This window comes from Manacus vitellinus, unplaced genomic scaffold, assembly GCF_001715985.3.
Source record: "Manacus vitellinus isolate BGI_N305 unplaced genomic scaffold, ASM171598v3 scaffold_15_pilon, whole genome shotgun sequence".
In the NCBI taxonomy this organism is placed as follows: domain Eukaryota; kingdom Metazoa; phylum Chordata; class Aves; order Passeriformes; family Pipridae; genus Manacus; species Manacus vitellinus.
Genome location: NW_021939122.1, coordinates 17,229,856 through 17,242,589, shown reverse-complemented (window position 1 = coordinate 17,242,589; position 12,734 = coordinate 17,229,856). Strand labels below are relative to the sequence as shown.

At 34.2% G+C, this 12,734-nt stretch overlaps 1 protein-coding gene across 5 annotated transcripts in view; it reads right to left on the bottom strand.

Annotated features, from left to right (window-relative positions):
* Window positions 1-12,734, bottom strand: part of ATRNL1 (attractin like 1) — a 464,278-nt gene that overhangs the window by 387,066 nt on the left and 64,478 nt on the right. For all 5 annotated transcript variants that reach the window (XM_029958558.1, XM_029958557.1, XM_029958556.1 and 2 more), the window contains exons 8-9: window positions 11,697-11,952; window positions 3,895-4,078 (exon numbers count right to left, since the gene is read on the bottom strand). In XM_029958558.1, coding sequence (XP_029814418.1) covers window positions 3,895-4,078; window positions 11,697-11,952 — 440 coding nt within the window. The remainder of the gene's footprint in view (window positions 1-3,894; window positions 4,079-11,696; window positions 11,953-12,734) is intronic.

The following is a 12,734-nucleotide window of genomic DNA, read 5'->3' as shown; positions in this document are numbered from 1 at the left end:
AAGGAAAATACTGAACTAAAGCTATTGTTCAGTAAACATGATGAAATTTATTCATACTCTTTCTAGGATTGTGAATTTTCTCATGGTACAACAAATACATTTATCATTCATTTAAAATGTCCTGCTTTTTTAATTAAAAAACAGGTTTTTGAATAATGTGTCTGAAATAAATTTTATCATGTTTACATTCTTCAGACATGATTAATGATATGGTAAACTTTAGTAAAAAGTGAATGAACACTCATTCATATTATTAATTCCTACTCGTATATACCCTTAGTCATGTTGTCCTTTTGCCCAAGAACTGCAATAAAGAATTCCTTAAAAGGCTAAAGGAATCTTTAGACTATCCTAAGCATAGTAAAAGATAAACTTTTTTTTAATTATTTGAACACTCAGACCTGGAAAAGAAATGGTAGAAGTCATTCTAGGTATGATAAAAAACATTTGCACTGCTTCACAAACTTATTCAGGGTGGTAAACTCAAACATACAAAATTTCTGCACTGAAAAAAAAGTAGTCCACACACATTGAGCCTTTGATGTCTCTTCATTCACTTTAGCCTGCGTCTGTGTGGTCTGCTTTGTGCCACAGCAATAACATGGTCCCAGCAGTAGCCAAGAGCTATCAATGCTACAGTTTAAAAGTGGCAGATGTGGGGTTAGTAGAAAGAACAGAACATAAACTTGATTCAATCACAGCAAATAAATCTTACCAAGGAAGAAAGTAACCATTTGTGGGTTTTGCCAGTTAAGAAAACCAGCTGCAGACATGTTTGTGAAGAACTGATTAGATCACCCGTAAAAAACATTTCTTACATTCTCCTAATAACGTTTCACTTGTCTCAATAATCTAAGATTTCAAGTTTAGACTCTCACTTTCATTTATGCTACTGCACACTGCTCACATCTACAATTAAACTGTTTTGTCATTTGTTTCCTGTAACAAACTGACTCAACACTCTTTCCTTCTGATTAAATAATGCTGTCCTCTTGAATCACATCCATAATATTTTTTCAATATTTTTACATCATCGTCATGTTTAGGAGAGAGTGTTTAAAGTACACCTCATTGTTTTGATATAATACATAAATAATAATAATAATAAAATTGAAATATTTTTAAGTGATAAAAGATTGTATGTTTGAACAAGTTGAAAAGAAGGTATTAAACCTAAATTCTCATATTGTTATTTAAATAAATTCCCCCCCCAGCTCTGGAAAGTAACATCAAAAGAAATGTCAAAGACTAAATGAAAATAAATGAGCTTTCTTATTACTTAAAAATGTGACAATTCCTTCAAGCCACTAGCATATCCACCCATGTGCTTCTGGTTTTAGTCCTTCTTATTTTTGTTCTACTGAACAACTTGCATCTTTCTTGTGTATCTCTGATTAACATACTTTGAAAACAGAGCACCCCATAAGTGTGTTTTTCTAACCAGGAATCAGCTTGATAGAGAATACTTACGGTACCTACCCAAATATGTGATATTTGGGTTCTACTCATCAGTTAGTAACATAGAATATTTGGAATTACAAGGAAATAGAACAAGATATTATTTTTAAGTTATTTTCTACTGGTAATGGAGGAATACTGCTGCTACAACTTGAAAGAATTATAATATACTAAGAACATGTTACCTTATCCATTCAGATTAAGAATTCCTTTCCGTCTTGCGCTTTACCAGTTTTTTACAAGCCCTATTGACTAATTTACACTAATTGCTATACACTAGGCTCTGCCTTGATTATCCTGCCTTGCAGCTGTCTACAAATAGTTGTTTTGATCACTAAAGGCCTAAAGAGACATAGACTGTTCTGGGGAAAACTGAAGACTCTCCTCCCTGCACTGCATATATCACCAATCTCCATAGGATTTTTCGAGGGCTACTCGCTTTTCTGTGTGTGACCCAACTACATTGCCCCAGTCCTGGTCCCTACATTGCATAAGGTGTGCGTGGGGCAGGATGTCTCCTAATTTTTGCATATTGTTTGCTAAGTTTCATCCCTCTTGGTAACAGCAACTTTTCCTCCAGAATCAGCAGAACTGGAAGTTTGTTAATTTGGCCATGATTTTCACTATTCATTAGCATCACTAATGAAGGCAATCTTGAGAACTCTCCAACACCTATCAGCCTCATGCAAATTCTGCGAGGTCTCAGCAGGCTGAGTTCATTATTTATGCACATCTACGTGTATCTGCAAACATCAGTCCACATTAACTGTGCCAATGCCAAGCGTTGCACACACCAGCATGATTCCATAATGGTAATGGAAACACCCAGGAGCCAGCAGGTGCTTCCACTGTTTCAGGCCATTATCTAAGTCCACGTTGTCCCCCAATTGCCAGCTGCAGCAGCAAGCAAGTAATGCAAAGCAAAGAAGGTATTAGAAACACTGTAATTCCCCATCATGTATTAGAAACACAATTCACACTCGGAATTAAAATATTGCCACCTCGCATTCCAAGAAACATAAAGCTTGTTTAATTGATATTAAGAAATGGAAACCTATGTGCCACTGAATAAAACAAGAAAACAGCTCTGTATAACAAAACTTAGTGAAGCAAATGAACCTCTGCCAGAGAACAGAATGAGTGCAAGAGAAAAACAGTGAAGACAAGCAAATGCAAGTTTGAGAAATTCCATGTACATGGACACGAGAATGCCTTAGTTCCAACTCTTCTCATACTGCACCTCCCCAGTGGCACATTCAGTCTCAGTTACCTCTCTGAGGGCTTTGAATACTGATCATAAGATATCACAGATACAGTAAACAAAGGCTTAAAGATTTTATTACTATATATTATTACCCCATCCTCTTGAGTCAGTTTTCCATCCCATAGTACAATTCACTTCCAGTGTAATGCTCATGAAACTAATAAAAGACTTAAGTTCTCTACAAGCTGCAGAGAGTGCCACATTAGGACAGAGTAGATCGAAACATTTGTTATTAGTTCTTACACGAATAATACATAAAAATATTCCAATTATTATTATTATATTGTTGAAAAGACCATCAAAGGATACAATATCACTTTGTTCCAAAAATAGAGTATAAGAAAGCATTAAAATTCCAGTGATTTAAAAATACATTAAAAGGCACAAAAAATTCTTGTAATAATGTTTCCATGTGCCATGAGTTAATGATATTCAAAATCAAGAGCCTCAGTGAAATCAAACCCACATGTTTCCAACATCTGAGAGCAAGCCTTGTGTGCTTAAAGTTAAGCCATTAGTGCTCAACACAAATATTAAATCGCAAGAAAAAAATGTTCTGAGAAGCCGCTCTTGATCTCAAATGTCCTCTAGGGTAAGAAAAAACATTTAAGGTCCCTTTCTATACAAAACATATAAGCAGCCTTCATAAGTTACAACAAACTTGAGGGACAAGGAACTGATAAAAATAGAAGCATCAAGAACATTAATAACTAAGGATTCCTACACAATACTGGAAGTTCTTTCTCTTCTTTCTGGTAGTTTTGTGAAAAATAACCTTCCACACTTCTTAAGGTTTTCCATTTACTTATATAACAGCCGTACATTAGCAGTTTATTCATACCATAAGAAAACAGTACTCGTGTTTCTGCTTAGTGGTTATGCTTAGTGGTTATGTCTGGATAGGAGAACCTTTTCTCACTTTGTAGAACGTGCACAAAGCTTCCTCCCTGCCATTCTTTCCATGTATCGCTCCATTAATCCATTGACTAAAGTCTAGTCCCTTACCACAATTCTTCCACTTTGTTGCAGAGTATGAGCTGTTCTGCAACACGCAAAGGATATGGAGGCACCTACATGACTTTACTAGAACCTTACCCTAACCTGCTCTATGACTGTGTTTTCTCTTTCAGTAACCTATAACTTAAGTTTCCTATATTATAAATCCAACTTACCATGTCCGCGTATTAACTTCATATCTGTAAAGGTCATCCACCAATCCATATTTATTGCCAGGTAATGCTTTGTATCCACCATGGACATAAATAGATTTAGTCAGTTCATCATAGACACTTGTATGGCCGTATCCACCTTGCACAATTGCTCCTTTTGTTTCTGGTACAAGCCAGGAATTAGACCCTGAAACAGATAGACAAAAAACACAGGTTTAAGGTTTACTACTGCTAACACACAATACTGGGAGTTTTAAGTATATAAAGTCATTTCCACTATAATTCTAAAATACATTCATAACTAGGGACTTGTTTTAAGAAGTAATTTTATACCAATGTATCAAAATATCTGCAACTGGATAATGCTGTTAATGACTACTATCTGCTATTCTTAATTAAACCACAAATACATTGTTGTTACAGCTGCCAGGCAGTATCTCATACTCTCTCACGTGCGACTTCCGCACTCACACAAAACAAACAAAAAGCCTGAACTTTTCTGAAAATATGAAATTAGGAGTTATGTTTAATTCTCACCAGAGATGGCTGATGAGAATTCAGTGCTCCAGCTACTTCAGATGCATTCGGAACACCTGTGCTCAGTCATGGGGAATCTGGAGAAGCCTGACAGGCACTGAACTGCTGTGAGCCATGAGAAGCACGTAACATAAGGCAGCTCCAAGTATGCATGGGGGTAGGCAAACAATTTGGTAGTAACTACAAAGTTATTGAGCTAAAATCCAGTTCCCAAATACTGTTTCTTAGTTATTTAACTGCAAATATACCTATTCAGTTGCTGATAACTCACAGAATAATCTGATAGCAGCTCATTAAACTGGCATTTAAATCCACATTTTACATTACATCTCTAATAACTGCAAAGAGACACCAAATAAACCCATACACGATAGCTATTATGACTGAAGAATAAAACACAATTGGAAAATATTTTACCCTAGCAAAAAAAGACAGAGATCTTAAGTGAGTTCTTGCTGCCTGTAGCCCAGAAATGTCCTTTTTTCCCCCCTTCATCTTCCCAGATGACAACATAAGTCACAAAAACAGCAAGCCAGGAAGTATTTTCTGTAGAAGGAAGCCTATATAAAAGAGCCTATGATGATTAGGAACAAGTTCCATGGATGGGAAATGGAAGAAATAATTCACTTAAAGCCTTTTAAGATTATGTCAGAAGAACAGCAAGTATGGACAAGGACATCCAAAATTGAGCAGTCTCCTAACTCTTAGCCTACATTGGCCGCCATTATAAAGTTATTTATCCAAGGCTAGAACACAACACCATACACCTTGCTGCATCTGAAAGTTAGTTTTCCATTTCAATTTCTATCTGATATTATGTAGGTAGCTTACATTAACTCTTTTTTCCTCTGGATTCTTCTGTTCAGTGAAGAGACTCATGTTTTTCAGTTATTACTGATGCTACTGTCCTTTCATTAAACGATTTCCAGGCGCTGCCTCTATAAGTTACATTTTTTTCAGTAACAAGTGCTTATAGAAAGTTATAAATTATAGATTATATGGAAGAATTGTGCTGATTTTTGTGTACGAATGCTGATATTTGTGTAATACACTATTTATATCTGACACAGTATATTTATGTGTAGTGTAATGTAACTAGTATTTTATTCCAATCTCTGAACTGGATATTATCAATCTATCAAGAAGTGCAACCCTGAACACAAATATTAAATTTGTACCAATAAGACTGTATTTTACATACATATTACTTTGATAACAAAGAAATTTATTTGATACAATTTATGTAAGAGGGTTGGTGAGGAGTCAACCTGCAGATACACCCTCTATTACCAACACCATCTCAATGTATTTATTTAAATAATGATCAGTCCTAAAGATTGGCATATATGCTTTTCAGGAAAAAGAACTATTTCCCCACATAAATTTACACAATGATGTTGATAATATGCATAATAAAATATTTTGCATTTATATCTGACTGTTTTGTACATTTATGTAGCATTATAGTTTATGTAGTAATGGTCAGGTTTGATGATATTAGAGGTCTTTTCCATCCTAAATGAGTCTATGATTCTATGTAGTATTTAGAACACTATGATAGTAATATTCACATTGCATAACTTTATATGACTTGCACAGAAATATGAAGAGCTGTTCCTTCTTGCAAAATAAAAACTACCCAAGTTTGAGAGAAGAGGTTCAGCATCATCTCTCTGAAATAAAAGTTAAAACCAGTATTACAGTTTCTCCCTCAATTTCCCATTCTAAAATTTAGTTGAGTTGCCTGAATTTCAAATGCTGAAATGTATACCTACAGTTTTGATCTTTCACACTTCTTCAGCATCCTGAAAATTGCATCATTCAGACAAAAATACACTTCTGTCTCTATTTAAAGACATTATTATGCATATGATCTCTTTTTTTATGAAACTTATTGATATGAATCTTCACCTTATTTTATAAACAAAAATTCAATTTTTATTGAAAGCATTTACATAGCCCCTATCATACTCAAAGACATCCCACTCTTTCTATCATTATACCATAAGAAGTACCTGAGTGATCAAATCAGTCATGTGAAACTGCGATTTCAACAGTTTAAAAAGTCAAGCACAGAAAGACCTCCAAGAATGAATAAGCCAGAAATAAGGAAAGAGGAGATCACAAAGGACTCCATTATTTTTTCTTTCCAGATTTAAATTTTAAGTCTAAGAGTGTAAAAATAAGGTCAAATTAATTTTTAAAATAATCATAAAAATAATACGGGTATGCAGAAGTACTACATAATAGAATACAAGACTCTCCTTTTCATTTGTAATTTGACATTTTTCATCAATATCTGAGCAATTTTCCAGAGAATTCTACCACATAAAGTTTCTATTTAAGTGCTTAGGAAAATCACTATGATAACTTCAGATAATTAGATCTCAGATACCAAACCACTAGACAAGAGCTACAGGCTACAATACTCTGGTCACTTTGTGCAACAGAATCCCAAACTTCAAGTCCACCTTTAACATGACCCTTTCCAGAAGACTGACCAACTGACAGAAAAAGAGAAAACAGGTATCTACAAAAACATGTAAACAGAAAAAGGAAGTGCAGCTCTGAGAGAGAAGGTAAACTCATTGATTGAATGAACTGAAGCTGGGGGTAAGACACTGTTCCAAAATTCTGACAGACACAGCAAGTGTAACTCCTGGCCCAGTAGCAAACATTTTTAACAAAGCTGGTTAGATATTGCCAAAGAACAGCAATCATAGTGCTGAAGACTAGAGGGAGGAGAGGCAAGATCTAAACTATTACAGACCTTAATCTCACCTAATACACAAAGGTTTAGAACAAAGGGTTTGATTTTGTTCTGCTTTTTAAAAGGATAAATAAAAAATGTTGAAATAGTGGGAAACTTTCACTGGACAACGTAAATGTGCCAAACCATTTACACCACCTTTAGCTAAAAAAATTACCAAGAGAAGGAAGGGTAGGTGTTCTCTGTACCTGGGATTTGACCACTGAACAACAAACAGCAATGAACTACGTTGGGAAGTGCTGAGACTTAGCACCAGGCAGACTTCTTAAGGAACAGAATTGGTGCATTGTATGACACTGACAGAAATTTAAGGAGCACTAACTGCATAAATTTAGACTCTATTGATACACAGAAGTAGCAGAAAAATATGCAGAATGAACTGTAAGATCTTGGCTACCAGAAAAAGAAGGATCAAAATTCCACAATATCTTAAAAGTATTACACACTGGGATTAGCAACATGAACTTCTATAAATTGGAAGCTCATCAACTGATAATGACCGACAAGAATAAGTAGGAGCGCTGCTTCATCAGAGAAAGTCTATGAGCCAGCAATGACTTTCTCAAGGATGCAGTACAAATGTCATTTTACTATATACCAACTAAGGTATTCCTAATAATGTAGAATTAGGCACTAGCAAAATCTCACCTAGAATATCTCACAGGTTTTTCTAATCATCCATGTTCAAGAGAGATGAACTCCTTGTGGAAAAGGTACAGAGAACTATTAGAATGACAGTGGAATAGATGAGGTTGCCTTAATTAGACTTGCAGAAGGGAGGATTTGTATCTATAAATATAATTCAAAGACAATTCCAGGGAGATGAGCTGCTTACATTAAACAAGTGAATATAAAACATGTCACTGATACAGGTGGGCTATGAAGTAGAATATGCCTAGTCCCTAAAATTATAACCAATTTTCCAATGACATTGTGCTTGCAAGAAGTTAATCAAATCCAAAGGTGTAACACCATTCTATCATCAAAGAATGCAAAACAAATGAAATAAGAAATAAAAGCTTTTTTTTCCCCCAATTCATTTCTTTGTATGAAACAGTTTAGGATTGCCAAATCAAGGAAGTTCCAAATTTGAGCAATAGTAATTTTATAATTTAAAACAGAAACACTGAAATCACATTTTGAGATAAAGTTATTTCTTAAAAAAAAAAGATTGAAAAAAATTATATGCAGTAATAAACCCTGTAAAAATCCAAGGAAAGGTAGATACACCGGCCTGATCTGTCCTTACCACAATACAATCTTCAAATAGATCAGGTAGAAAGCACAAAATATCCAAGAAGCACCGTAGTGTGCCATCTTCATTTCATTGCATTGACAAATTTTAAATTTTTTCAAGCAACCATGAAATTTAAGCTAACTTACAAAAAAGAGGACACGTTACATCACAGGGCCATTTTTTTTACATTATTTCAAATAAACAATTATAATCCAAAGCAGTCTATAATCTACTTCTGAAGTCATTAAAAAAATCAGTCTAAAAAAGAAAATTATATTCTGCTAATCCAAAGAAATCTCTGTCTTGTAAAGAAACAAAATAAAATCACAGAAGACTTATTCAGAAGTTTCTTAATACATAAGAAGCTTTTATAAATCTCTGCTAAAGCAAAACACTGTTATTATATTCACCTTGAGACTCACATTGAGACTCTTAGAAGGTTTATGAGGTATTGCAAACCTAAAGGGAAATAAATTCTCCTGGGGAGTAACCCGGAAAAGCTTTATGGTTCAAGTTAGTAAAATCATTCATATAATTGCCATACCAGGATTTATTGGTTTCTCGAAAATCATAAGTCCAGGTATAGCAAGAAAGGACAACAGGAAGCCCTTTTGTTCCTGCAGCATCCACCATACATTCAGAGCAGAAATAAATTCACATGCTTTTGCATGGTGAAAATCTGGCTACAAACCACGTCCAATTTACTCCAGAATTTACTTCACTTTGATAGGAATTACTTTCTTTCCTAATCAGATAACGTCAGAGAAATTTTCAGACCATGTACACCTTCGATTGACATGTTTTGTTAACAAGAACAACGTACCTACGTGAGAAGCCTGGGAAACTACAAACACTTTGCAACTTCTTTAGATGTTTCTTAACCCAGACTCCATGAAAGTCAGAGTCACAGTAACTAAAGTAGGCTTTAGCACTAGAATTCCACGTAAATTCCATGTATCAAGTTCATCAAAAGAACTGGATCACTAGAGGTTTTAGTTCATACGAACCAAAAGCTAAGACGCCTCTTTCTGTGTCACTCTTTCTTTCAGTAGGCATTTGGTAAATGCTTGACAATAGCCTTCATTAGGACTAAATGCCATAACTGATAACATTTAGAAAGAATAGAGCACTGCAATTTGAAATTTAAGGTATCATATGTTTTTAAAGCAAGCAGAGAGAGAGAACATTGGGTTCTTATTTTTCTTTCTATAGTGTCACAAGCCCTTATTTATATAATTTTTTCTTCCTATTCAGGTGAGTTCACAGCAATACTTCTATCACTTCTTATGTCTTTTAAGTTTGGATTCAGAACTGCTGAAGTCTCCCCGGAAAATAGTCAGTCTTGGTTCAAAACCACCATCTGGAATTTTATGGTTAAAAATATTCCTACACCTGCAAAACTGTAGATAAATGCTACAGTCAATACAGAATTCAGGAAAATTTACCAAAATATTCATTTAACTTAGACAGGAGGGAAAGGAGGAAGATGCAATGAGGTAAAATGAAACATGAAAATTATCCACAGCAGAAGTGGTTCAGTTACAGCACACAGACCGTGATCTGCAAAGCCCTGCATGCCCCAATAATCAATCCTTCATCAGATGAGTAGATTCACTGAAATCAATGGGTTTCCACATTAATACCCTATATTGTTACAAGTTCCCTTTATATTTGATGTAAGTGAATCACACTAACTAACTAAATTTCTCACTAGTATATGGTGAAAACAATCTCAAAAAGGAGACACAAAAATTTGAGAATAACTGAGAACCATAATAACAGAGAGAAGTGCTTTCTCTTACTCAAAGCTTGTCACCACGGTAGGAAAGGTTTGAGGGGTTATTCTTTGTGTTATATATGCTTAGTTACTGTCTGTTTAATAAATCCTCCACAAACAGAGTTGTAACATTAAAAAAAATTAAAATAGGAACAAGTTGTCCATTTCAACCATAAGGCCATCAATAAAATCACCCAGGCAGAAAACTTTATACTACAAATCATGTTCCCTTCTTCATAGTTAAACTAACCACAGTAATAAATGAGAATAAAATTGGTACTTCTACTCCATACTAAATAAGCAGCAGTTGATGAAGTAAATAATTTTAAGTTCCAACAGACATTACAGTGTATGAGCTTGCAGAAAACTAGAACAACACATTGTTCTCTTCAAGAGGAAAAAAAAAAATCATCTTTGGTAGGTTAAAAAACCAACTCTCTGAAATTAAGGTTTTCAAAAAAATGGTCTTTAATGGTCTTTTAATGATTTTTAGTTTCAAAAAATTGTCTTTAAAATCTTAGAATACTGTTGAGAACATCATTCTAAGACCAGAGTTTTATAGTAGTTTTTATGCAGTTAAATCAAAATTTTTCAGTGTGGATAAAGCACATCATGGTGCTCTTCCTCTTATTACCATTCACTTCTATTATTTTTCAACATTGTTATAAAATTTCAACACTGCCATCAGAAATAATGCCAGGGAGAATAAGAACCTTATCAGTTCTGAAGGGACTTTGTCAACCTATAAATCTGCTTAAACAGTGTCTATATACATATGCACACATTAAAAAAAAGTTAAATGAAACAACTATATTTTAAAGCATTATAATTGTTTTTAAGTATTACTCTGAAATTCTGAATAACATGAAAAGTTATTCCATTGAAATAATACATTAGATGTATCATATATATGATAAAAAGATTTCTCTTGGTTTATTTAATTCTAGCATTTAAAATCACCCCTAGGAACAGCTTGTGGTTTGCAGAAAACTAGTGTTCCTTTGCAATTATTTCCTCTAACAGCAATGTGTATATACTTCAGAGAGAACCCTTTATACGATGATGAACTAAGTTGTGATATTTAAAAAAAAAAAATCAGAATGAAAATAGAGCAACCTTAAAGAGCCTCCAAAATAACTACATTATTGTTGGTTTTGCTCTGCTACTCTAGGGTAAAAACAGTAAGTCTGTGTTTAAAAAGATCACAAAAATAACCACTGCATGGAATTTCTGGTTTCAATTTTTATCCCCTTTGGAGTACCACGACCGTGTACACAATAATACACAGAAAAAGTCATGGTGCTCCAAACATGTATGAAATGCTATTGCTGAACAAGAAATCTGCTCTACATGATTTGAAGGAAAAAAAGATGAGGCTTTATTTATTTTGCAAAATACATACTTTTCTTTCTGAAAATAGGACTGATATTGGCTTGAAAAATAGTACTTTTTTATCAGTATATGATAAAAATTATTTGACTTACTGATGTAGTATTCTTGCACAATGCTTGTGTAACCATATATGGAAGAATATCCAAAAATTATAATCATAACCACATCTCTGCTGTCCAGCTCTACTATGTGTGCTGAATGACCTTCCACAGCATATTGCTGGCCATGTACAAGTACTGCAGGAGTTCTGGAGCTCCATGTTTGACTGTGTATGTTGAAAATCCACAGTTCATCAGTAACATTGCCATTATTTGTTTCAATTTTGCCTCCATACATGTAGATGTCTTCCTGTAAAAATTGGAAGGGAGAGAGGAGAAAGCACATAATGGATTACAGAAAGATAACATCTGAACTGCATACTCCTGTGCTGTGCAATATTTCATAACTGAGCTATCTGATTTAAATCTTCACATTTAATCTTACATTAACCAGCTCGATATCAGACACTAATCCCAAACAATGATATTTAAACTAAGCCAACAATGATAAGGAGTCCATTTCTCTGAAAAATAAACCCAGCCATGAAAATGACACCAAAATGAATCTCAAACAGATTACTTCAACCAGAAAACCTTTAATTACATGCCTCTTCTAATTCAAACTGCAGCACTCTATTTTGAAAAAAGCTAAACAGAAAGGTTATTATATTGTTTTCTTAAGGAACCATTCATAGAATTAAAATGCAATTTTCCACAGGAATCCAAAGGAATGGCTTGAACAAATATTCTTCTGAAAGGATCCTCTACGACTCATTCATTACACTTCCACATAGATCTCAAAAGTCAAATCAGTATTACTAAAATAATAGACTACTTATTTTTAAATGGAGATAACTAACTACAGCCAAAAGAGGGAGCTAAATAAGGAGTTCCTGGTACTGTATAATAGTATTTGGAAAAAAAAAAGTATTTCTGACACTGAGGAAAGACACTTACCAAAAAAAAAAAAAGGGGATCTAAAGAGCCGCATAAACTTTGAAACAATTACTCGGACTGCTGACAATAAGAAACTCCTCCTCACAGTTCTGCTTAAACAATTCAAAGTTCAGATAAAAGAACACTTCTGTGAGG